Source organism: Clarias gariepinus, chromosome 11 (assembly GCF_024256425.1).
Source record: "Clarias gariepinus isolate MV-2021 ecotype Netherlands chromosome 11, CGAR_prim_01v2, whole genome shotgun sequence".
Lineage (NCBI taxonomy): Eukaryota > Metazoa > Chordata > Actinopteri > Siluriformes > Clariidae > Clarias > Clarias gariepinus.
Genome location: NC_071110.1, coordinates 13,342,525 through 13,370,084, shown reverse-complemented (window position 1 = coordinate 13,370,084; position 27,560 = coordinate 13,342,525). Strand labels below are relative to the sequence as shown.

Sequence of the window (27,560 nt, the reverse complement as noted above, 5' to 3'; positions counted from 1 at the left end):
CACAAGACAAGCATTCCAGCTAATCACTGTGTCCAAAGTTCAAACACAATCACGGCTAGTCCGCTGGGGTGCAATCTTTTAGGAAGTGAAGAACGTGGGACTCTTCTTTGTCCCAATCCGCATTCCTGAGCAAGGTTACCAAACCACATGGTTTGTGTGCTGTGGAGACACTCTAATCTCAGCTTTGCAACAGTCCCACCATTCCACGAATACCATAACAATACAGCGACACGACTCGAACAGAGCAGTCTGAACAGAATGTTATTGGTGACCTATAGCACAATGGCACATATTCAGCAAAGTGGTGTGGAAGCAGGAACAGACTTGAGCACCTGAGAACACTGTATGAGCTGTTCCACATCTGATTCATGACACTGCTATACGCCAACAGAATAAGAGAGGACATCGGTGATTAGTAGATCGGCTTCGTTTACATATCAGAATTACATAAGAGAACTTTTTTTTTTTATTCATAGTTTTATAACGTTATGCGTGTAAAATAAGACCTTCTTTCAAGAAGATTTTATAAGACATTCCTTCTTGAAATACTATTTTACTCGGAAAAAATAATGCCTTTATCTTTTCAAAACTGTCCCCGGAGATTGCGCACTAGTTTATTTATGTACTTTTTTTTTTTAAAACTCTTATGAGTGATATTACCAGTGATGATGATAATAATATGAAAAATAATTTGCTACAAATATAGTTGTTAAAGGGGGGGAAAAAAGATCATCAAACTGTATGTCCGATTTGAAGATCAAAATAAAACTAACTTTAATAAATAAAAGGCTGATGTTTCAGTTGTACAAAGTTAATTGCAGGTTTACTTGCACCTACAGTATAAAATATACCTTTTTTTCTTATCTACAGTGTGTTTGCAGGGAAAGATATTATTTATTTAACACTTTTAGACACCGTTGTTATGGTGGCATAAAACACTATTAATACCCGATTACAGTACGCTCGGTTCTGCAGAGTTTTGAGCTGGCTGTAGAATTGTAAGAGCATGTCAGAGCTGCTGTGTATGAAAGCCAGGGGTCAATAGTAACAGCCAAACACCAGGAAGTGACCACATGAAAGAGGACTGTCACAGGAAGCCAGCCTCAATTCCTGTCTTTCAGGAAACAGTGGTTTGCAGGTCAGTGTGTAGATGTGTGTGTGTGTGTGTGTGTGTGTAAAAAAGACTGGAATGCCAGCCCGCAGCAATCAGCGCCAAGTCCCGGCGTTTCGGGTCGGGGAGGCGGGGGTTGTGTGGGGGGTGTCTGCTGTGCTCCCACCCCATCAGCCTTCTGTTTTGGCTCCGGTGCCAGTAGCGCTTACACTCGCAGGCAAGAGAGAACACACAATGGCCTGGAGTCCATCACAAGTCCTCACGAAAAGCCACGCTACAAAAGTACAATTCAGAACAGTTCATTCTGCTGCCCTTCCTTTCATATGCAGAGAAAAAACACAACATGTTGTTCTGTATAAGAGGCAGTCCAGTCCAGCAGGCAGTTAGATTGTATGGTTTTTAAATGCAATGCAAAATGGAAACCAGAATGCTTCTCTTCTGTAACGTAAAATTTCAGGGTGAAACAGACATCGAGATGGTTGAGGGTGGAGAATAGGGAGATGTAATATTACACGATATTATTGGTGAATGTTATTATTTGGTGCACTTTTCTATAGTGCCTGATGAGATAATAATAATAATAATAATAATAATAATAATAAAGTTTTCAAAGGTAAGTTTGGTTTGATCCTGGCAGATTTTAGATGAATGACTAGCATCAGTGTTTACCCCAACCATGGCTCTAACATTACCACCTTTATCTTTTCATATGTTGGGTCAACTGTTAGAAAGTTGCATATGATACCTTTTCAGAGAACTGGAACAATGATACCCAGGTATCAACTAAGGAAGAAAGTGCAGATTTGATCTAACAACTGATTTTAATCTAGTCAGGGAGAAAGATTTTTTTTGTGGTCAGAAAGTGGTCAGAAAAGTTTTGGCAAAAGAACATAAGCTTGAACTGCATTAATGAATCCCAGGGCCGAATGTGCCAGTCTATAAATCCCCTTTTACACCAAAGTGAAGCGGGTACTAGTTCATGTCTGGTGCTAGTGCCGGTCCCAACTTTGTTTTTCCATGGGCTAGAAAATCACGTCATTATGTCACAGTAAATGTCTGTGTTTGACTATGTCCCCAGCAGTGTTAGCGACAATGCTAGTGGCATGGCTAGATTGAACTTCAACATGGCTTTGTGAGCAATTCAATGAATATTAATTCTTTTTTTTTTTTTTTTTTTTAAATAGTGGTCACAAAATTTTATTTGGTTGTGATAATCCCGCTCCCCTATCCCCTGACATAAGCGGTTCTTTGTTTTAGCCCAGCTAAGTGTTGGTGCCGCTGTGGAACTGGTTTATCTGTCTGAGGGCCATTACTTTGGCTGTCTGAGAACAGAGAACTGGTTCAAAATTGGGCACCAGCTCCAAACTAGCTCCCTAACTGTCTTGGTGAAAAAGGGGCATAAAGGGGCTTTCAGACCTTTCATTTGAATAGTCTGTTCATGTGTCTGAATCAGAGCATAAATTAATATTTTTGGTTCATTTGCTTGGTTCTGCACTGTACATAAAACCTATCAGTAAAGCTAAATCCCTACATGTGGCATGTACTGTAAGGCTAAAAATATGCTTATTAAACTTAAGCCATAACTATTTGTACCAAGTGTTGTGTCTAAGTCAAAAAAAAAAAAAAAAATTCCTAAAAAAAATTACTATGATAATAGACAATTATATAAGCATTTTAAAACTTTTGCCTTTGTCTCTTAGTTTTTATCTGTCCTTCCAAGAAATTTCTGCAGCACTATAGCTCGGTCCTTTACTCAGCATGCATTTCACGGCTTGGTTTAGTAGCCTGAATTCATACAACAATTTTGCCAGCAATGTGCAATACGCAACATTTTACGGTTCACTTTATGCAAAACACTTCAGTCAAATCACTTTCTCACTGCAACTGAACTTAAAAAAGGCTAGGACTAGGACAGAGACCCCTCTCCGCTTAGACAATCTGTGACATGACGTCTCAGACAAGAGACCAGTGTGAGGAAGAGAAGAGTTAGCCCTTTCAGCATGGTCAGCAACACGAGCAGTTGCACGAGCAGGACTTCAGGCAAAGTGACTTGACTCCAGCATGGGGTTTTAGCGCTTTCCCCCACATGCATTACGGCTTTACAGCCAATCAGGGGTGTCTGTAAGCTCACGTAAGCGGAAGGAGCGGATAGCGCTGTCCTCCGAGTGTGTTACGCTGGCCCAACGATGCGTGAGCGAGCAGTTTGAAAAGTTAGGTGGCTTGGAGGAAACGCGTGATAGTCTTCGGTCCTCCTAACTGAATGGTCGTAATAGCCTTAATGTGGGAGGAATTTACGCCTAAAGTAGGGAGAACTTTATTAAACTTTATAAAAAAATAATATTATAAAAAAGTATAGATGTAAATTGACTACTAAGTACTATTATTTAGTTTTTCCATTTAAATATGACTATTTACCTGTTTAATTATAATTATGTAGACCAAGTTTTGTTATTGAAATCATTATAAATAAATAAATAAATAAATGACATACTACAATAAATAAAAGACAAAGAAATATTGCATGCCATCTGTGGTGTGATTGTGAGGCATGCATATATTGCTTTATTGTGCGTGCAAGAGTGTGTGGTGTGTGCACTAGTGTGTGTACATGAGTAGCTGGAGGTCAGGGGACTGGGACGGTCCATGCCAAGGACATAGTGTGCAGTTATCCTCTTTCTCTCTCTTACTTTCTTTCAGTCCAAGGAGGCTGAAAGGCCATACTGTTCTCTCTTTCACTCTGTCTCTCACTTTCTGTTTCTTCGGGGTCTAAAGAAGTCTGCAGACTAGACTTGGCTAAATGAATTGCTCACTTCTTCAAAAGATCTCAAACAGCACATCGGTCTCTTTGGAGGAAGAAAAAAAAAAACCTTCCCAGAGAGAATATGAAATGAAGAGGAGCAGGAGCTGGTTTGAGTCAGCAGCCAAGGCCACATAAGAGCTTCTTTTCTGTGGAGGGACTGAATTAGATTAAGGGGGTACTGTCTCCGACATGCACTTGATGTTTAGGCGTCGGAGGAGATGGAGAAAAAAGAAAGCATACAATTACAAGAGAAGACTTCAAAGTAGGTTTCACGCCCTCGTCGGGGAGGTTACAGTCAAACCGTGAGGTGGTGGTGAGACATGTACTCAAGCCTGGCAGAAGTAAAAAAAAAAAAAAAAAAAATCCCCTAAAAACTAGGTCTTTCTGAAGAACTTCTCCAGGGAGACAAAGAGTAAAAGGGACACTAAGGCCGGTTCATACAGTCCATGGTGAAGCCTCACCATGCTTGTGTTAGGTCATGTCTGGTTGGGGAGCCATTTGTTGACAGATCTAGGTGCGTGTCGTGTATACTGTATGTGTGTTTGTATGGGTTTGTTTGTGTGTGTGTGTGTGTGTGTGTGTGTGTGTGGTTAGCAGCAGACTGAGAGACAGCCCAGACCTGTCATTACCCCATCACTAGCGCAGCAGGTTTTTAGCAGTCTAACACCCTAAGTATAGCTTGCAGCACTAACAGGAGGTAAAGTCAGGTAAGAAAACAAAAGATTAAAAAAAATAGCATTTACTTTTCTTCTTGACAAGGAAAACACTTTTAAACTGCATTTCGTACATCGTGCTTTGCTGCAACTGTTGCACTGCTGATGTTGCTTGGAGCCTGAATTGGTCTCCCAGCTAACTTCAAAATCTAAAAGCTAGTCATTATGTTTAATTATATTGCCACTTCAATGGCCTGAGTGACCCCTCATGACTGCTCATGTGACTTGCTTTGACACACGAAACAGCTTGAAGACAACACAGCACTTCACAGCATTATTAGACCTTGACCTTTTTAGGTTCCTCAGAACTGTTCCTGTCTGTTACATCACGAATCCTAAAACAAATATTTGTCATAGTATTATGGCATCGGTCCTCATTACGACTGATGCCATGGAAGTCTCAGTTACACAGAACTTCTTCTGACTGTAGAAATGATTAATGATATATTCAGCTTCTCTATTTCCAAAACTTGCATCCATTGAGCAGAAATGACGTGCTTCATGCCCTTGCAGAAATGAAAGTTCTTTTTGTGCTGAGAAGCAAGGAAGTTCTTCTGAAACAGAAACGCGCGCTCAGTTTTCTCATTGTGGCTTAGGCATTTAAAGTGTTTCAAATGAGCATGATTACCAAACTAGGTGAAATAAGCCATGAAAAGTACATAGATAACCCAAAGCTGTATGCCACTTGTACCACTAATACCAGCAATTTTACGTAACCTCAAGTAAACCTTCAGTAAAATTCAGAGGAAACTGGGTGTATATCGTTACTCATGCACAATATAAACCTAAAAGCAAACCTAGAAGATTAATCTGTTACACACTCAGGGGTTGTCCTGTCCTTTTATAACCTGCAATACAAGATAATGCTCATGCTATAAGGGGAAAATCCCAGGCTACAGTCACATCAGTATAATTAACCTACAGGGTCAAATAAGCGGAAAAATCATTAAGCTTACTGTGGTATAATGAATTACGTTTAAATCACAAGAAACAACTGCACACATAATATAAGTCGATGGCGTTTCAGTCAGAATTGATAGTTCCTACCTCCAGCTGTATAAGGATCGCTCTAATTTAGAACTAATCTCAATAGGGAGTCACTGATCAGGGAAGGAAGGATTTAATAGTCTTTGTAAGAAAGACTAGACTGAAAAGTCAGCTTTAAAAGCCCGGAAAGTTGAGGAAGAGTGATATCTTTAGGTGGCGGTCATACAACATACAGCATGTCAAGCAAAGGCTCAGAGTGGTGCTAAGAGGGAACATGTAGAGAAGATCGTCTGTGTTTCTCCAGCACTTCCAGACACTGAGAGTTCGAGACACAGAGCAAGACAAGACAAGATCAGGGAAGGAAGTATTTAATGTGTTTTTTTTTTTAAAGGCTGGACTGGAAAATTGGCTTTTAGAGGCCGGGAAGTTGAGGGAGACCTAAAGTTGGAAGTGATGCAATTTACTGGATTCCAACAGGCGTTAACCAACAAGGTAAAGTAGAAGCAGAAGAAGAAGAATTAATCATCTCCTAGGTTTGCACCTGCCGCAGACCCTGCACGCTCCACCACTTCCTGCCATGAACTTCCTGTTCCGTGTGTCCTCTACAGGTTTGCAGCTGACAGCAAAGTCCTGGGACTTTTATCAAGCAAATTAAATCTTTTTTTTTTTACAAGCAGTGGCGGCTCAAGAGTTCAAGACTTCTGAACTAGTAAATAAAAAGTTGTAAGTTGGGATTCCCGCTGGGCTCTAGAGCAAAAATGTTAATTCTCAACTGCTGGGTCTGCTATAGTCTCAACTATAAGATAAAAATATCAGCCAAATGAAATGTCATCTGCCTGTGCTATCGGATGATTTCTGGTTAGAAGTGGGTGACATGGCTTAGATCTAACATGAAGGTATTTTTGCAGTACATATTACATTCCCCTTATACAGTATCTAATTCAACAGGTTTGATTAGGTCAGTTTTCCATTTAATTTAACATGCGAAAACAGAATTTTACACACTGCAATGTTTGTCATATACAACACCCGTACTGTAATACCATCGTGGGGGGGGTGGGGGGGGTGCAATTATGGGAAGCTGACCCACTTGAGATGTCCCTGTGTATTTTGTAATGCATCAGCTGATTATTAATCAACACAAAATCACTGTCAGGAATGACACACGGAGCTCTTCGGGATATGACGTCAGAGCAGTTAAAGCCTCCGACCACATTTGCTACCACAACACGTCAAATGTTCTAAAAAAAGAAGAAAAAAAAAAAACGTAAGCAATTCACCCACAAGACTGAAACACACCATAACAAGGAAAGGTTGCAATGGAAGAAAAGTCTAATAACCACAAGGAGACAATAGCAAATCCTAAAGCCTCTGCTGATTTCCTGTGTTTACACTTTGATAGGTTATCTCACCCAATGAGGAGCTGCAGGGCTGGGGTTTTATTCACGCTGGCCTACTTTTGGAAAGTCAATACGAAGAAGCTCTATGAACGTCTGCTTAAAGAAAGGCTGACGGGAAGCTCTCATGCCTCTGGCGTCCGGCCTTATTTACATGGCTCGTCTCGTTATAAACTGCTCCGGCAGAAAAGCGTCACTGCAATGCTGAAATACCTGGCAACCGACAACGCGTTGCCAAGGTATCGCAGCTCAGGAAAAGGAGGCAGGGCCGAGTGAAATCCCTGAACAGTAAGTGGACCTAAATATGCAAAACAGAAGCATGTCAAGAAATTTTCTCGAATTATCCGGAAATTTGAGCAGTTGTGTTTTGAATAGTGTCAGACACCAAAATATGCCAAAGACGGACAGAAACGGGGTTTAGTTTTGGAAATGAAATTTATTCTTTCCATGTTTCTTATAATAATGGATATTCCATGCAGAGTCAGATGCAAGTGCTCATCTGGAGTTTTCTTCTTCCCCTCTCACACTGGAACACACACACACACACACACACACACACACCCCAGGACCAGCTGATCAGGCGCTCGTGTTGCCGCTAGTCACAAAAGACTCCTTGAGTCATGCAGTTACGTTCATTCTGGCTAACTGAATTACGAATAAGGAGAGGCCCGGTAGACAGAGCGCTCAGTGTGGAGATCCTCAATCCAATTTGCTCTCCTGCTCTTGTTTCCTGGAAAAAGTGCTCGTGTCACTCTCTGACCTCATCCTTCTTAACATGCTGAGAGTTACACGATAATGAGAATCTCTCATGCTAGAGAACCATTTTTTACATGCACAGACTGTGTGGTTTAAAAAAATATATTAGAAATTAAAAAGAGAGGAGAAGGACCCCGGTGACTTCCACTACAATGTTGATGCTGGCACTGTTTCAGTCAAGCACATTTTTTTATTTCCTTTATTTGTTGAAAAGATTGTCTTTCCGTACAAACATGGAGTAAAATGCGTAGCTTGTTTTGCTGCCTGTGTAATCCGCGCGCCCATCAGTCGTTAATGATAAACGCTTGCCAACGATGATTGCGGGCCAGTGTTTAGTCTGTAACTCTGGTCGTCTCTGCTAAGTGGACTCACGCTATTTTAAAACTAAATTCTCCAAGACAAACACTTTCATATTCTATGTTTCTTTGCAAGTAAATGAGTCATTTATTCATCTTCTGAAATGACTTTATTCTGGTCAAGGTTGCGGTGAATCCAAAGCCAATTCCAGGAACCCTGGGTGTAAGGTGTTTGTACACCCTGGATGGTTTGCCAATCCATTGCATGGTAGTCCAGGGCACCATGCCCACACGCACACAAAAACACACAACAATTTGCATTGCCAATCAATCCGTTGCTATATTTATAGGGGAAACTGGAAACACCAGGAGAACATGCGAAACTTTTCTCTGGAGCTCAGAATCAGACCAGACAGCACACCACCCCATCCATACCCACAAACCTCAAGGGAATACTCCAGCACTTTTATCATAACCTCTTCGTACCTCATGTGTAACATACGTTCAATATTTTTTAATTATTGAGAAGATAACTAGGCAAAACTCTCTTAAATTGGAAGTCTAAGGGCAATTGTCAGGGTATTAGAGATCTATCTTTAGAAGACTTACTTCAGGCAAAATGTCAAAAGGATTTATAAATTAAACCAGCTCTGTATCTCTCCAGTGCTTCAGAATAGAGTTATCAGAGTAACAGCTGTATTTTTGACTTCATGTTACACGGTCATGTACAAGGGGCGTTCAAGTCGAACTGGGACTTTTTAATTGTGCGGCGATAACACCCAGCCGAGGTCCAGTAATGTGCAAGTGGTGTTCGTGAATGATCGTATGTACAGTTTCCACAGACAGATGCGTCTCTCCAAGTTTAGGACAAGTTATTCACGCTGGTCTGACTTGACACTACCATGTAAGAATAAAATATTAAATATTCTAGTGTATTTACTGTCTTTGTGCTCTCGTTATATTCTACTCAAAAGTTTAAAACAAGCTGAACAACACACAAACACACCGTATACAAACATCTATGTCCTAATGTTTGCACCTGTCAATGACATCACTGTACTCTGCCTTGAAGTCTTCTGTAAACGTCAATCAGTTTCATTCATGGGAAATTTCATCATGAGTCCCAGTTTGACTTGAACGTTCCTTGTATTTTAAACAACTGCATTTCAGCAGCCTTGTAGGAAGTAAGTGCACATACAGTTTAGATAAGAAAGTTATAGATTGGTAAGTTGACAATCAATGGGGTATTCCTTTAAATGTTTACTTTAAAAGAGTTTGTTCGGAATTAGAAGGTTCTAAGAAAGTATGCATCTAAAAATAAAACAAAAAAAAACAAAACACAGCATCTGCAAAAGAGGACGACTTTTGAATCGTCCAATAATGTAGCTTACCCACTGCAGCGCAACTCATTCTCTGGTTGTACATCAGGCCATTTGTTTTGTCCTAATTGAATAACTAGTGTTATGTGCATTAATATACGGATTCCATACATATATTTCCTATTTAAACTTAACAATGCAATCTGTATATAAAAGCGCAATAACTCATTTTACTTTTTAAAGCCTTCATAGTTGCACAATCATCCCTCATAGAATATAAATGCTTGTCTGATCTAACTGAATTTTAATGATCACATTTCTTGTGTAAAGGAATAAATGAGAATAAATGTCTTCGTATCCAGATGATAAATGAAGCTGATTAGTCATAAAGCACTGAACGCTTCAATCTGAATATATACACACACTACCCGAGTGCTGAGACTGTTGTTTGGTGTGTAGTGTAAATGATTCTGCTCTACGTGGCTTATTAGCTCATGCACTCAGTGACTCTTCGAGGGCCCCTCGTTGGCATTCAGGCAGGAATGAACCTGGCTTGGGTGTGGGTTAGGGGGCAAAGAGCAGGAGAGTAAAGCAAAGCAAAGCAGCCGAGATCTGTGCTATTAGCAGACTTCCTCCTCCATTGTATCTGCACAGGAAGTGCTGGCTAGCGCTGATACCGATCCTGCTAAAGCCTCTGCACCCTGTGCAAAAACACTGCAGTCACCGTCCGCTGAGCGAGGCCAAGTGCCACAAGCTATGCAAAGACGACGGGTTCAAGAGCCAATGTTTCCGAATCAAAACGTGCCACTCTGATGGTAGCAAAACAAGAGGAAAAGGAGGAAAATAGGAAGCCTCTTACGGGTTTTCCTTCGCTGCAGCTACAATGGTTACTAAAACACCTAGGTTATAAGGCAGCACTTGGGGGGGAAAAACAAAACAAAACAAAAAAACACTTCCACACAGTTACTACTCAAGAAAAATGAATCACCACAGAAAAAAAAAAACGCTCTTTCCTCTTGGCAGAGTGCTGCTTTTAAGGTGGACGGTTCTTAATAGCTGTATCGAAATGTCATCAAGGTGACAAGTCTGACTGCCAAACAGAAGCAAGAGACGAAGTTCTTTCAGCCAACTGTATGTGGGTTTGCCTTGAGGGTGACAAGGTAGTGACTAATAAGCTACTGTGACGTCAGCATGAAAGTAGGTGATGAATCAAACCGAGAATGCTACTGCTACAGAAACTCTCATGCTTTGTCTTTGTAGATTTTCCGTGTCCCTGTAACGACAGGAAATACATCTGTAACCTTTATGTGGGCAAGCTTTAGTGCGCTAGGACAGCCAGGTCGGGTACTTTTCAGAGCTTGTGCAACTGATTCGAGTAGTTATTTCTGTGTCTGTTAATGATGAGGAAGTTAAAAATATACTGTATATAAGACAACGATATGAATGATTAAAATTCTCAATGTGCCTGTCAATCGCTTTTTAAGCAAAAAACTACATGCTAGCTTGAAGCGACATTGGTATGCTTCTCGCGAAGAATAAGGAAGACCCAGGGTTCGATTCCCAGCCAAAAGAATAAGGAGGGATGCGTTCTTGGCCAACTTGTGCCAAGTCAAATGTGCAGATCGCTTTGGCAAACACTTAAGAAAGAACATCAAACTACATACTAGACTTTCTGAAATGCTTTCCGGGCAGGTAGCATAGCTCCAGGGTCCCTGGATTGATCCTGAGCTTGGGTTATTGTCTTTGCAGGGTTTTACATGTCCTCCTCATGTCTGCATGGGCCTTTTTTTTTTTTCCACCTCACAAAAGCATTCTAGCAGACTGATCGGTGTCTCTTAATTGTTCCTAGATATGAATGAGTTTGTGCCCTGCAGAAAACTGACATTTCATCCAGAGTGTATTCCTGCCATACTTAACATTCCTGAGATAGGCTCTGGAACCACCGTGATCCTGCCCAGAAAGCGATAAAGTGGCTCAGAAAGGAAAAATTAAATAGTTATTGTTTCCGAGTTTCCAACTGTTGGCAGCAACAAAACTAAAACTACTGAACAAATCATAAAACTCCTATAAACTTAAATGCTGTAAATTTACAGCGATATTTAATTTACCAATATGGATTTTTAAACTCGTATGACCTCTAATTCATGTTCACCGTCGTACGAGCGTCTATATTGCTGCTGTCCTCTCGCAATTGACCCCATGAATGGACAGAGTCTTGTTTGTGGTGGTCAAGGTGGTAAAAGCGTTATTTCGGAGTGTGTGTGGCTGTGTTGTACTGGTATAAAGGAGCAGTGTAAGAGTGACACACTAGCTTGTGTCAAGTTTGGTGAGGTGGGGCTTCGGGCATGGGTTCGCTCGCAGCCTGTACGTTAGCTATCGGCAGACTAGGCTACGGTGTAGACTAGTGCCCTTGGGGTGTTGTCTCAGCCTGGCCACACGGGCCTTCCTTTAGGTCCTTTGGAAATTAAATGAGGCAAACCGCCACGCAACCTGCAATATGGGTGACCGAGTAAAAGGTTTCAGAACAAACAAGGTATTAGTCTTTAAGGTGAGGAGCAGAGAATCTCAGGATGTTGTGTACTTTGCTGTTGTTGAGGTAGGGACAAGTGTTTTTCCTGGTTGTTGCGACTAGCCTTGCTGATTACATTTCCAGGCTCTGAAATAAATAGGCCATACACAGGAATAGTAGACGACCTGTTGCTGTTCTACTGGAAGGCAGGTTAGATTTACTCGAGCAAAACCACAGTTGCACTACAGCCAAGCCTATTTTTACAGTACCGGTCGGCAGCAGCAGAAACGCTTCTTGACAGACGTCTACCGTCGACCACAAAAACACATCGTGCTGCGAACGTCACCAGACAGACACGAGTCAGGCTACATATGCCTTCATTGCATTAGCATGGTTTGTGCTGAACAGGTTATTTGTGCTTTTGGGTAATTGTATTTCATATGCTGCTTGTTAGTCCCAAACCCAGACCAAAGGCCAGACATATGCATTAAGCTCATTAAGAAGCTTAACGCATATGTCTGAAGAAGGCAAATCTTGTTACTTTCATAGGTTACCAATGTCAGACAGAACTGTCTGCTCGGTCAGTGTGCTAAGAGAATATGCGCGCACGTGTACTGGTTTCAAACTAAGACTTACCAGTGACACATCTGCTCTCAGACCCCCCCCCCCACTCCTCTCCAGCTCTGGATTTGGTTATGCAACAGGAAAAATAGACCAGCAAATGACAGAATCCAGTCACCCTTGGGAAAGTTACACAGACTCAATAAAATCCTTTAAAACTCTTACAATAAAGCTCCTACGGATATTTCTTAAGTAAAACCCTCAAAGATAACCAAGCATTCAGGTACTGGGAGTCTAAACAACAAGGGACTGAGCTTTAAATCTTGCACCAGGTGTCACTTTTTAGAGAAGAATACAGACTGAAAACCCACAATAAATTTAAGCTGACTATAATCCCTTATGGCTTTTAGGCATTTTAACAGAATAAATCATGAAAATTCTTCTTCTGTTCCATTAACATTCCTGATGAGCCTTGTGGCGGAGAAGGAAGAGGACGTGGGAAGGAAGGACGAAAGGTCCAGGCGAGAGAGGAAGTAGAACAGGAAGATCCCATTCCACTGGCGTCAGAGTCAAAGCTCCGCCCCATGATGCTGACATCATCGCTGCGCTGCTGCTGCATTCCCTGCTGGGTTTTTTTTTTTTTTTAAAGGATTGACTTCCTGTTAGTGGTTAGAACCGATTTGAATTTACCAGACTATCACAAAAAGAGGGAGCTAAGAGTCATAGTGTGATCATAGTGTGATAATAGCTAATCTAATTGCGTGCTGCCCCGAACATATTTGCTTGATAAACAATATACATGTCACCAATGAGCTACAATATTCGGTGATGTGAATTTCTGATAACAGGGACGCACTGGTACAGAGAGCGGCATCTGGGCTCGGTGCGATACTGCACTCATCTGCTCATACTCATCTTGTTCATTTTAATGTCAAGTAGAAAAAGTATCATTAAATTGATTAGACTGCCACCTCTGTCCAGTCAGTCATGCTATAGCCTAGCTTAGCGGCACGGCTCTCTGTCTTGCTTGCCAGCCTCTTTCAGAGCTGTGTTCTGTGACAGCATTAACAAAAGTGAGAGTGAAATACAGCTATTAATTACGTCGATGAGGATTCTCCGTCACCCAGATAACGTAGTCTGGAAGTTGAGATGCGTTAACCTGGACTTCTTTTTGTTGGTTTGGCTACGCGTCGTCCTTCAGTCGGAGTTAACAAAAGTAGGCCTGATCAACTTTTAAAATATTATTAACCTTTGAGAGTTTCATACAGGCAAAGGTGTTAAAGGTGTAAAGGTGTAAAATTTTAGCTCCGAAACAATAACCGCACACGCATTAAATGAAACTCGCACAGTAATGCGCCTCTAAACCAAACCACAGGTTTATTTCACAGTTCATTCAAGGTGCTGTTTCTGAAGAACGCTCTGTGATGAACGGAAAACTCAAGATTTAAACAATAATCTAATAAAAAATAATAGTTAAGATGGCGTAGTTCTCAAGTGCCAGTGGTTTGCAACTGTTAGAGATAAGTTTTGAGCTTCAGTCTAAGGAAATTTTCTTTGCAGTTTTTAAACAATGTTTTTTTTCTCTCTCTCTCTCCATCAACAGAAAGAGAGGGAAGGACCATTTATAACAGTTATATGCATGCGCTAACAGAATATGACTTCTTTTAAAAGACTTTTCATGACGTTAAATGAATAACACAGTATGATATGCCATTCTTAAGTGAAGAAAATTTGTAAGCATTGGCACACTATTGAAATACAAGTGCGATCGACCTCATTAACTATACCTTCCATCAAGTCAAGATGCACTTACAAGTTTCGCTTTCTCAGAGCTTTAACGGCAATAGAATTTGATTGACTCTTTGCTTTAAGGTTGAATGTTTCGAGACGAGGTGCACTTGACTTGTCTACTCATATCTTATGATATGAACATGTGAGCCGTGACATTAAACACAAACGTATGAATCGCTGTATGAATTACTCAAGCAGCCTTAAAGAAGCATGCATGTTCAGTCAAATCGGTTTTATAATCTATAGCCTGGGATCTCGGTGTTAAAATGCTGAAAACTGTCTTTGACATTCCCGGATGACTTCAAATATGTTTGGAATCACTAGTGCTATTAATGTGGTTCAGCCTACACTGAAGAGGAACAACGATTCATTAACAAACACCTCAAAAATGCTTAGAAGATCCTAAAAAATATCAAAGTTGGGCAAGCAAACAAACAAAAAAAAAGTTTTCCAAAAGTTCTGACCTTTAAAGAGAACTGTTTGAACATGTAGCGAAAAAAATCAATCAGCGTAAACCTCAAAGCGGCCGCAAACAGGCAGCAGATCTATTTAGTCCAGTTAATGTACGGACACACTCAAGCTTTGGGTTTAAAGAAATATTTACCACTTCAAACACCGCGGTATCATATAGTACTATTGTTTTCTGAACTCAGGCTGTCAGGCTTTTCAGAGCAAGTGATGAGACACAGAACAATAATTATAGTTTGTGCTCTGAAAGCAAATTAGAGCACTGAGTATATCCAGTGCAAGCTCAGTAGGATTAGTACGGCAGTGAGAAGAAGGGTAAACATTTATTAACACACACACACAATTCACTGTGCACTTTTATTTCCCAACAGTCAATATGGAAGTGAAGTGCAGGTAACATCCTGTGGAATGGAAAGAACACTAGATGGGAATCCCGGGCATAAAAACACAGACAGCATGGGCAGTGCAGAAAAAAAAGAAAAGAAAAAAAAGACTAAAAAATCCCGCCTCCCTCCACACACTCTCCTCCTGGCTGGCGTACCAACACGTCAGTGATTCATTGAAACAAAAACGAGTGCACATGTGGGCACACGGTTAATCTGCCCAACTGCCTCAGCCTCTGCTCAGGAATTTACCATCCCAAAAAACACCCCCCCCCCACCTCCTCCTCTAACACACCCACAAAACACACTCGCGATACTAAAAAGCGGGAAGAAAACAGGTTCCGTTAAAAGAAGTTTTCAAGGCGTGGGGCCTGCGTTTATGCCGTTAAGGTGAAGATAAAAAAGCCTTGGATACTAAGAGAGAGAGAAAAAAAAAAATGACGTATTAGTAATTAGAAATATTAGTAATAAATAAGTTGAATATGAGCTCATTTCTTATGCTTGTTTTTATCATCATCATCATCATCATCATGGAATACTGTGACTATTAGTCATCTCTATAAGTTTATAAAGCAGTGAGGAACTAAAGAAGAAAGACAGAAACATAGATAAAAAGAGTAAAGAAACCAGATGCCATAGTAGACAAAAACCTAAAAAGGATGCCAGAGGAATTCCCACATCGTGTGCGTGTGTGTGTGTGTGTGTGTGTTGGATAAGGCCAGAGAAGCGATCCAGTTTACTGTGGACAGCAGAGCTCTTTTTAATCCTAACATGAAACATTAGCAAGATGTGCAAGTACAGATTCATTGAGAACATTGAGTCTTGCTGTTTGTATACGAGTGTGTGTGTGTGTGTGTGTGTGTGTGTGAGTAAAAGAGAGATAAAGAAAGGTACACACAGTGACAGAGAGAGAGCGCATCTGTGTATACATACAGTTTACATGTCATGCAGGGAAATGTCCTGATCTGGATTTAAATAGATCAGGATTATTTACACATGTGTTTCAGTGATTGCGAGCTTAAAGCAAACCGGGCAGTCCGTGTGCGTGTGTGTGTGTGTGTGTGTGTGTGTGTGTGTGTGAGTGTGCGTGAGTGAGTGTGGTGGGCCAGCCTGACAGGCACCACTCATAATCGCTTTAAGGCAGGAGTTGCACAACAATGTGGAGAGTCTAATGCCTGTGGTTTGAGCCCTTGGCAGCAAATGGGCTTATAAAAATGACTGCTAAAATCTCAAGCACCGACACTCAATTCAACACACACATTATCTTATACACTCACACTCACTCCGAGCAATAGTGAGGTGTCTAACCGTAGGTTCTCAAACAGTGGGATTTACTGTCAAGTCCTGAATAGGGATTAGCGTCACTCCTGGTGTGTGTGTGTGTGTGTGTGTGTGTTCACTCTGTGTGGCCCCTTCCAACACTTCTGGAATACTGTTAATGTCCTCCAGCAAATAAAACCTCATCCTTCAACATCACATGAAACAAACAGTTTAAGCCTGGCATTTATTGAGTTATACCCCATTTCTTTTCCACTAATTTTAACTTTTGTTTTATCTTAGCAATTGAAAACCATGTTTATAGATAGATCACGTTCAAAAACATGCATTTTCTGATAGCTCAGCGTTCACTGTTGACATTTCTTGATATGGACTAAACACTGTCATTTTAATGAATCATTTTGAATCATTTAAAAAATTTTCAACAAAACTAGGAAAAAAAAAAAGTAGATATATTAGTATAGTACTGTGCACAAGTCTTGAGCCATCCCTGATTCATTTATATTCTGCTTCCAAAGAGCTGGACTTTCTTCTAATACTTAATGCAGTCCTCCTAATAAATAGTTCTCCAGGCTTCCTGAAGAATGTGTTTCAGTCCAGTCCCTGTACCTGACCAGTTTCAGGAGTGGTTTTCTGTTTGTTAAGCCACACAGTGACCCATGAATTACTCTGACTTAAAGCATTGAGAAACAGGCGCAGATGTCGGCGGATGATCAGGCGGGTGATTAGTATACTGGTGATGCTGAAGACCGAGTGCATTTAGAGCAATGAAAAAAGGTCATGTCCCAAGGTGACTCTAAGGTCAAAGGTCATGGAGTTCCGACTGACCCTATTGCAGAGTGATGGGCGCATTAGGGTAAGAAGGAAGGCGCATGAAGTGATGAACACATCATGCATAGTGCACACTGTACAAGCCTCTGCGGCAGTGTTATGATCTGGGGCTGCGTCAGTTGGTCGGGTCTAGACTCAGCGGCAATAAAATTAAGTCAGCTGATGACCTGAATGTACTGAATGACCAGGTTATTACATCAGTCGACGCTAAAGGCGGTCGAGATTGTGGGAATGTGTGATCAGAGAACTAGAATTGGTAGATTCTAACATTTCCATGTTAATTTTATTCATCAGGAAGACATCAGCAAAACTGTTTCAACACAAAACTACATTGCATACAACTGAAAGCCAAATAAACACTGGGAAAAACAAGTTGTCCGTGTAGCCATTAGCCTGACAAGAGCTCGACTCTACGGCTTCACTGACACACAGCCTCTCCTCGCACGCGTCTCTCCTCCCGGTTCACCAAAACAGCTCTGTGACTCACTCTGACTCACGCATTATGACTGCTTGCTTTTTAAATGGTCCAATATGTGTATTCGCACCATCAGACACTTTTCGTAAACGGAGCAGAAAGAGAAACATGAGGCAGAGGAGCTGGCTCGCTCGAGCGCCCTGGGAAGAGTCGACCTACGTGTGGAGCTGAGGTTGGTTCTGTTTAAAAGCACTGTTTGTGACCCGTTAAGTGAGTTTTCTCCATGAGGTAGCTCCGCACTGAGGATAAGAATCGTTGCCGTTCGATGTTGGGAAACAGTCACAGGAAGTCTGGCCTAAGTGTTTTCTTAGTCTGCGGGAGAGCTGGCCAGCGTAATACGGAATAATTTCCAACCAATGACTTAAATGATTTCTGTCAGTGATCTAGACAATATGTCACTAGCTGACTCTCTTACGCACTAATTCATCAGCAAGACCCATACGTTGTTATGAGTGGATCTGTGAACATTTTGTGAGATTAAACTATTAAATCAGGAAAGTGCAGCAGTTTAAATTGCTTTCATTTGCTTTAAACACGCTCATGCAAATTGCACATTTAAGAGAAATATTTGACTCGAATCTAGTAGGGGTCATAAAACTCCATCGAGCCTTTAGATAACACTGCTTTCGAATCAGATCGCTGCTCTGTGAAGCGTAATATTATATGAGCAGACGATAAATTAATGATTCCCCCTCCTGCTCTACCCCCGTTATATTTTACACCACTCAAACATTAGCATTGGTAACATAGTGAACATACTGTTTGACGACTCTCTCTCTCTCTCTCACTCACACACACACACACACACACACACACACACACACAGAATACACAAACTGCTCAGCTAAATCATGAGGTTGTGATGTACTGTCCCTGGACTTTGGCCAGCAGTATGCTGAAATAGCAGTGTGCTGTGTTGTGGCTTCGAGGCAGGATCGAGGCCTCTCTTACACCACCCTGACAGCACACACAAATAGGCACAGGAGGGCACATGGGGCGAGGTGCCAATGCTTCCCTGATATCATGCACCGAAATATTTCCCCACCACACCCCCAGCTGCAATTTGTTTATTTATTTTATTTGAATGTACCATGCTTTTTAAGTTCTTCTGCACATGTTAGCTTCCTATTTGGAACCCGTTGACCTCTCCACGCTCCCGTCACAATGTTAAGCGGCTGCAAATACACGTCCACACCTGATTGGCTAAACGGATAAACATGGGAGCTTGTTTGATAAACAAACTCACACTGACCTCCAAGTGGAATTGGACCAAATGACGTACAGTACCAGCTTCTCAGGAAAGCCGACACAGCAGCATGTGGATGCTTTAAAACCGTCTAGTGCTGAGAAGAGATTCTTTGTCGCTCATAAATCCTTTCATTTATTTCTTTTCTTTGGATAAATAGCGGACTAGTTCTGCCCTGTCGGCAGCATCATGGAAAGGTGCTGACAGTTTGTCCGTTGCTTTACTACTACGATTCTTGGAGGGCTTCATCGTTATACGGCCCCTTTTTTTCCTCTTTTCCTTCATTCTGCTTGTCAGAGGTATGTTTAGTCTGGAAAAGAAGCACAAAGACCTTCCCTTTTTTCTTTCGTGTTGGCCGACCCCAAACAAGAGTCTGCATTTTATAAATGGTTACTAGTGCATCGTGTTTGAAAATCTATATTAGATATACACATAAGCAAACGTGTTTTTGCACACTTCACTTGGCAGTCTCGTGTACGATAGGTACGTTCACACACATATCCAAACACGCCGCTGCCTTTAAGACTTCTCACATGCCAGGAGAATGATTCATTTAACCAAAAGAAATAATGAAAGACACGGAACACAATAGATCGAAATGAACATATGGGCAGCACGGGCTGGAAGGCGAATGAAAGTTTAAAAAGTCAAGGATATAACTAGCATGTCTGCGCCGCCGCCTCACGTCATTTGTCTGTCGTAACCCGGTTTAGAACCTTGGCTCAGGTTTGCCGCGTGTGTCTCTGAAAGGCGTCATCTTTCTAAATGCTCGACTCGTTAACAAGCGCCACCGCTTTTTGGCCCGGGGCTCTTGGATTCCTGTAAAACATCTCGTTATGCAACCTTTAAGAGGTGTCACCTTATCTGAACTCTGTGAACCTTGCACCGAGACCGTCAGCCCCAGGGGGCTAGAGAGAAAGAGGAGCCACAATGTTCAGAGCGTCTGTGCCTTCTGACATCAACACTAGTTTATGCCAAGTCATGTTTGGAGTGTCCCGTTCTGGTGCTGGCGGAAGGGCAGGATAGAAGAAGGGAAGAAGTGGGTGGAAGAGGAGAAGGTCAGGCGTTTTTGGAAAAACGCAGCATTTCAGTCACGACGCAGGGCTCGATCATGTCGTCCCAAAGGGAGATTCATGTTTGAGGTGCAGTTTTTCTATGCTGATGTCATCCAGAAATCACAGATTATATCCCCGGGATCAGTCCAGTATTCGGTGATCTGCTTTTCAGTAAAAAAATTTTTGAATCTGGTTCAAAGCCACTGAGTTTAGTGAGTTTTTAGAATCCATCCTGAAAGCTACCTGATTCTTTTTACATTTTCTTCTCCAATAATGTTTACATTTTTAGATGCTTACAGTTTACACAAAACATAGAGACATATAATGCATATACTACTTGACAAGTGTTTAGTATTGTCTTTAAAATGTGTGAACGCCGGGACCGAGGCTCAGGTGACTGGCGGAGGTGGTGGAGAAGGCGCTATCATGAGAGTGAAGTGTGACGTACTGAAGGACGAAAAAAATCAATTTTTGGCTTGTAAGCCAACACTGATGATTGGTGGCCATGTGCTGCATCAAATATTTGCACTAGCCGAGTGACGTCTGTGTCGTATAGGAGTAACAGGAAGAACAGACACAGGGTCATCTGTGCAAGGAGCCAGACATCTGGCTAGACGCCTTTGTGTAGAAACACGGTGCTGAGCGCGGTCACATGTTTTCTTCTGGACACACCGATGCTAAATGTTTGACACAGACAGTCAAACTAAAGAGGCACTTCTCACATTTGGTTTAGTCCTTTACCTAGTTTTAATAGACATTTGCATGTCAAGGTGTCCTCTTAAGTCTAGTCATCCTCCTCCTCCATGTATAGTACTTTATGGGCTTTTTCTGATTAAAATAAATAAAACTTGAGCTATAGTCAGCTCTGCTAATGCACTAACAAGTTGAGAAAGGTTTCAGCAGCAAAGGACATGATGACTAACCTCTTACTGCACGGAAATGGCTCACTGAACATCTTCCAGGTACAATCAGTGCCATTCACTTGCTTATTAAGTTCTAAAAAGTGCTGGATATATGAGGCTATTAGAGATCATTTCCATTCTGTTAATGGCTTTGGCTGCGCACTTGGGCAGACGTGCCTGTATCCGAAGACAGGTATTTAATGTCTTACGTTCATTTAATATATGATTTTAACATCCATTTGAGAGAAGAGTTAAGTGACTACTAGCTGAAGACAGTCTTTACTTTCAAGTACAGAAAGTTTATCAAGTATTTACAGTGGTTTCGTCCAACCAAAATAAACACATTTCTGAAATTTCCCTACACACACAGCTGCATGATTCTTAATATTTCCTCAATGAAAGCAGAATCCTTTTTTTTTCTTTTTTTTACTCAACCAAGTCTTCTGTGAGCAATTTTGTAAGCGACAATCTGTAACCAGCATTTATTAAGTGCTTACATTGCTTTAGCAGACTGTAGTAGCTCAAGTTTCCAAGCGAAAATGTGAATGGAAGCTTGCCTGCATTTTGAATGATGCAAAAATAAATGCAATCTACATGAAAAAATATGCATAAATCTTATGGGGGTGTCATCAACTGTGTGCATATGAACAACACACAGTCACTTAAGAGTGAAGTCAGTCTTTATACATTAACTTTATGCATAATACATCACTGGCTTTTAGGCATTTTCTTTTCTTTTCATGCACGCAACTTCTTTTTAATTTACTCATTTATTTTCAGGTGCGTGTGGTAATGTGATACAACCTTTATGTTCATCAGTTTCAGGGAACAGCGAGGAATAGTTCCAATAGTTCACTCTGTTCTATGCAATGGGTGCAAACATCTCAAATGATCCAGAATCAACTGTTCTTGAGTTGACCTGTATTGCAAAATGAATCAAAGTTGTGATTTTAAGAGTTTTTGTGTAGCGCAACCAAATATCTCTTTCTATTTACAGTACAGCCTCGTGTCTCAGGCTACTGGAGGAGATCACAGCCAGCGTGGCCATACTGGTTTCACACTGGGAGGTTTGACATTAAAGTAGCGTGAGTTACTTTGTAAAAAGGATCCGTTTACACTCTGGACTCAAGTTCAGCTGGACCTGGTTCAGAATTCCTCTCCACTCCACGAGTGAAGAATTTAAAATCAAGGAAAGTGCTTATGTGCCTGTGGACATTGGTAGAAATTATCATTTTTTTAAATGCATTTGTCAATGAGTCTCCTTTTACCATGAACAGCTCTCTCTCGCTCTCACAGTGTGTCTTTCTTTCCTTTTCTGAAAATGATGTACACTTTTATCTGAAGAAGAGATCAGGTAAAAAAAATGCCTGTGCCCTCCTACTCAGCGTCTTCTCTCCACTTCCGCTTAGTAGCCTTGACAAAAAAGCAGTAAAGCTGCTTACAATAAAGGCTCAAACAGTATTTAAGAATAAGCAGTGTACTGATGCTTTGCATTTTTCTCCTGCATACTCTCACCTATTATCTTTCTTTCTCACACACACATAGGACAATAAGAGCCTAGTGTTTGTATAAGCAGGCAGTGGAAGTATGAGGAAAATGGTCAGAAATACTGAGTCACATGTAACTTTTATACGCGACACCACACTGAAATGAAACTAAAAGGATTCTCCTAACAGGAAAGGAAAATATAAGGATAGCACTGGGATAAGTGCTAACTGTAAAAAAAAAAAAAAAAAGTTACATTATCAGAAAGAAAACACGACGGCAACCGGTTGACCTACACACTAGATCGCTTTCACCCGTGAGATATTTGATCGATAAAATTAAATGCCTTTTACAACCACAACCCCGGAGCAGCAACAGACGTCACATATACCGTTCCGCTGAATTCCTTCTTGAAACCAGAATCAAAACACTGCATGCGTTATTACGTAGCTTGTAACATAAATGAGCAGTGCCTTTTGTGACAGAGAGTACTCTTAGAATGACTCATGCACACATTTAGGCAGGTCGAGAGAGCACTAAGCTTGCAAAATCGCACTCACAAAAGCACAAAGCCTGAGGAATGCTGGGACAATGAACTCAAATCAGTGGGTGGAACCGACGTTTGCCTGCATGTGTAGTCTTTCATGCAAACATACCTGGCATGCATCGTGGGCGAATTGACGCATAAGCCGTTGGTTATTAATAGTGTGTGGTGTGACAAGGTACTACACCTAACAACGTAACTTTGGCTCCAGGCTCACAAGGTGGTTTCCATGGATTTCCACGGGAATGTTTTTGTGTTTCTCTGGTTGTCAGGTGGCTTTTGGTTTACATGGCGAACATGACAAAGCATGAGGGTGCCATCTAAAGAAGCAGTAGTGTAGCAATCGACTTCTGAACACTTTGACCTCAGGTGACATTGAGAACCCGGAGCTCTCGCACCCTCTGTCCACTTGACTTGAACTCTGGCGCTATAATTTGATGTGAATGCAAAAACCGTTCGTTGTATATAAATGTTGTGAAAATGTTGACCAAGCAAGAAACCTGCTCAAGAAAAGAAAACGCAGATATGTTTCTATGGCAGTAACATGTATACTATACTGTATAATTGGAAATAGTCATTTTTAGACCATGGAACTCCTAAAACTATAATGCCAGGCAGTATGCATGTACACACACTCACACAACAACAACAACATCAGAGCATTTTACCACCACGACACAACTGTACACTATATGTGAGCATCCAGAGTCAGGAATGCTCCTCATCAGCAGACACTTCATGTCTAACTTTACTCGGGACCTGTCATGTGACTGACTGGCAGTGGGACACACTTGCAGCAAGAGACCTGTTGTACTGCCCATGTGGTTAAACCAGTGACGCTTAAAAACTCATGCACATGCAGTTGAGATGCACTACCCGCGTGGTGGGCTGCTCAGTACCCTGTACACACGGCATAAATACCTTCCAGCCGGCGGAGCTGTTGCTGTCGCCCTTGTCCTTGAAGTAAGGCACGCTCTTCACCATCCAGTCGTAGATCTGCGAAAGGGTCAGGCGTTTCTCGGGCGAGCTCTCGATGGCCTTGGTGATCAGGTCAGCGTATGACATGTTGCCCCAGGCGTTGCGCCGGGCCGAGCCGCTCTTCCTCTGCGCCGCAGCCGCCGCCGCTGTGGAGGAAGAGGAGGAAAGTAACGGCACCTGCTGCTGCTGCTGCGGAGGGAGCGAAGCGCCGGGGATCTGCGGCCGCTGCTGCTGCTGCTGTCGGTGCCCGCAGTTTTCTTGGCATTGGAAATCTGTGCACAAGACAAGCGGCTTGTCTTCAGCATAGTCCTCGGTTTCTTCGAGCAGACTGAGGAAGTCCGCGGTGCCGCTAATCTCGTGCTTGACAGACGGGGCCGGCGAGCTCGTGCTCGAGTCTGCGGGGTTTGTGAACTCGGGTCGGGGCAGCGGCCAAGTGCATGACCGGGGCCGCGACAGGGGCTCAAAGTCCGGGTCGATGTCGACCAGCTGTGGTTGCTGTTGGGCCGCTTCCGCCATGGTACCGACAAACGCCCCGCGTCACATAGAGTTAGCGGCGCGCGAGAGTGACTCGGGCAAGAGAGCGCGGATTAAACACCAAAAAAAGAGAAGCAAATATTCAAGTTTCCTAAGAAGTGAACAACACTACATTAGTTAATAACGCGCGTCGAAGCCGTGAGTCAAACCGCGAGGCGTCGGAAAGTTCCTGCCATCTGAAGGCTCTGTTATGAACTTGTGGTCAAAGTTTCAAGCAAGTATTCCGCTCGTGCGTGCTCCTGTCACTGCGCGTGTGTTTGTGTGCGTGCGTGCGTGTGCGCGCGCGTGTGTATATGAGTGAGAGAGACACAGCGCGCGATCGGCGTTACTGGAACACATCTATCATTGGTCAGCTGATACCGCCCACGCTTGATTGGCAGATAGCGTCATCCAATCATAGAAGCTGTTTGAAAGCGAAACGGTACAAAAACAGCGCTTTGTTCCGCCCAGTACTAGTAAACACATTTCATTAGGAGGAGTGTGGAGAGAGAGAGAGAGACACACACACACACACACACACTGCGCTCCAGGTCACAGCGCGCGCTTTATGTGCACGTGGAGGCTTTAATTAGCGTTAATAAACATGAATGAGTGTTATCTAGGAACAGGTCAAGTCACATGAGAATATATACAGTATTAGACCGTTCTGAAGTCCAGGGCTGTCTAACAAATTCAAATTCTTAACATGATAGATAAATGTTTACATCAGTTAATATAATTCGCCACTACGAAATAATAATGATAATAACAATGATGACAGTACCACATTTCGGCCTTTTAGAAACTAGGACCCTGTAGTGAAACAAGTGATATGATATCAAGAAAATAAGTAAGAGCAGCTCTTTAAAGAAACAAACAAACAAAACTTCCCACAATCTACTAGGCCCTTTCTATTTAACTTGTCTTAAGTCAAACATGTAATTATTTGGTCTGCAGTAACAGTCAAAAACCACTGCCATAGTGATGCACTCCTGTGGCATAGTACAGCTGTGTGTTCCACAGACTGTTCAGTGCCAGTGGTTTGTTATTGCGACTCAGTTTAGTAGATAATAAGCAGTTTTGTTTGAAGCGCACAAAAATAAGTTTAATGTGACCATACCGCCACCTTGTGGTCGATATTAAAACTGCCAAGTCGGTTCTCTGCCTATGCCGCTATTCTAACATCATTTATACTGCTATGAGGTATTTTCTAACTTTTCTTAATGTGTCAAAAATAGAAATAATTCATGCGGATATATTATAATTTTTTTATTTATACTGTATTTGATATTTAATACCTGATATGCAGGTTAGGCTAATTTGTCTTCCTAAATTGCCCCTTGTGTGTGTGTGTGTGTGTGTGTGTGTGTGTGTGTGTGTGTGTGTCTGTGTGTGTGTGTGTGTGTACCCTGCTATGAATTCTGACCATATTCAGGGGTGCGTCTGCCTCTTGCCCTAAGTCTCCTGGGATAGGCTCCAGGCCGATCAAGTATAGACAATAAGACGACGGTGATGTATTTAATGCTTTGTGTGCCTTTATATGTATCTGAATGTGTATTTCAATGAATTAATTTATTAAATCCATATAAAATAATGAATTAACATAGACTATTTATTGTTTCTCATGTGTCATATCTCATGTATGTATGTGTTTCATTCATTGCTGATCTGTTTACTTGCTTTTCTGCATTTTGTCTCCTAAAAATTAGGGCTATTTTGAAACAAAAGTTCTGCAAAAAGCTGGAGGTACACCTAAGTCGATTTATTGTTTAAATAGTCGTAGTTTTTATACTCCTAGGCTTGTATTACGCCAGTTCCTTATCTTACTAACTGATAGTCAGCCCCCCCTCCCCCCATAGGGTTGTGGTGGTACTGCACGTATTAATCACTATCTCCTTGTTGTTTAGTTTGCCCTGGACACGCAGCTTTCAGTCTTTATCCAACCTGAAACGACCACAGCCATCTTTGTAGTGTTTATCTAGTGTAATTAATTTGTAGTTTGCTCATTGTTAAAAGCACTATATTTTCATACTGTGTATGGTTCTGTATGTGACAAATTAAATTTGAATTTAAGTAAAATTGAATTGAATGTGTGTTGCTTACTTAAGAAAGAGATGGAGGTGCTGATTTGGCCTCTAAACTCTCCATATCTCAATCACGATCCATGGGGGCCCCACCTCACACGTTACAGGCCTAAAGCATCTGCTACTGACTGCACACCTTCAGAGGGTAAGTGGAGCCCATGCCTTGATGGGTCAGGGCTAGGCCTTTCTGGGCAAAAGGGGGGCCTGGAGCCTATTCCAGGAGACTTGCATGAGACCCTGGATGGGGTGCCAATTCATCACAGGGCACACACACAAACATTCACACATCATGGGGCAATTTGGAAACACGATTCAGCCTAATCTGCATGTCTTTAGACTGTGGGAGGAAACCGGAATAGGAGGAGAAAACCGACCAAGCACGGGGAAAACATGATCTCAATACACACACGCAATCCGGGAATTGAACCCGGACCCAGGTAAAAGTAATTGACAATTATATAATGAAAATATTCAGTTTGTGCATTCTTTTAAAGATGTATTTGACTTGTATTTTACCACGAAGAATCACAGTAAATGTATAATTATTGTAATAGCTGAATGTTGTTTTTTTTTTATTATTTTTTTTTACAATAATTAAACTTTTTATTTGATTTGGAAAATCCGCCAAAATAAACGGAAGGATTTTTTATGCATTTTTTTTTCGCGAATAATTCTTGTTTGTTTCACAACTAATCAATTTGTTCAAATAAAGCGGCAGCTTAAAACATACATCACGTGATTTTTAGAGCAATTAATATTTGGCAATACTTCCGGTTTCGTGCAAGTGACGCAAATCATGCGCGTTTAACATTTACATACTTTTATACACTTTTTAATCCGTTTATCAATTTCCGTTTCAGTCATTCCGATGTGTCTTATTTCACGTAGATACGAAAATCTACAAGGTTAGGGAAAAAAATGCTAAAAATAAACCAGGTAATGAAACATGCAGATGGGAGAATTTCTAGTTAACATAGAAATTATATATATTATAAACATAGCTTATAGAATCTGCTGTATATTACTGAAAGTAAAGGTGTAGGTGTAACTGTGTTATATATTTTCCCATGCGCGTACA

The 27,560-nt window shown here is 41.6% G+C and overlaps 1 protein-coding gene across 1 annotated transcript in view; it reads right to left on the bottom strand.

Annotated features, from left to right (window-relative positions):
• Window positions 1-26,246, bottom strand: part of foxo1a (forkhead box O1 a) — a 33,787-nt gene extending 7,541 nt beyond the window's left edge. Inside the window, exon 1 of the mRNA XM_053507335.1 lies at window positions 23,829-26,246. Coding sequence (XP_053363310.1) covers window positions 23,829-24,401 — 573 coding nt within the window. The 5' untranslated portion in view covers window positions 24,402-26,246. The remainder of the gene's footprint in view (window positions 1-23,828) is intronic.
• Window positions 26,247-27,560: the final 1,314 nt, after the last annotated feature.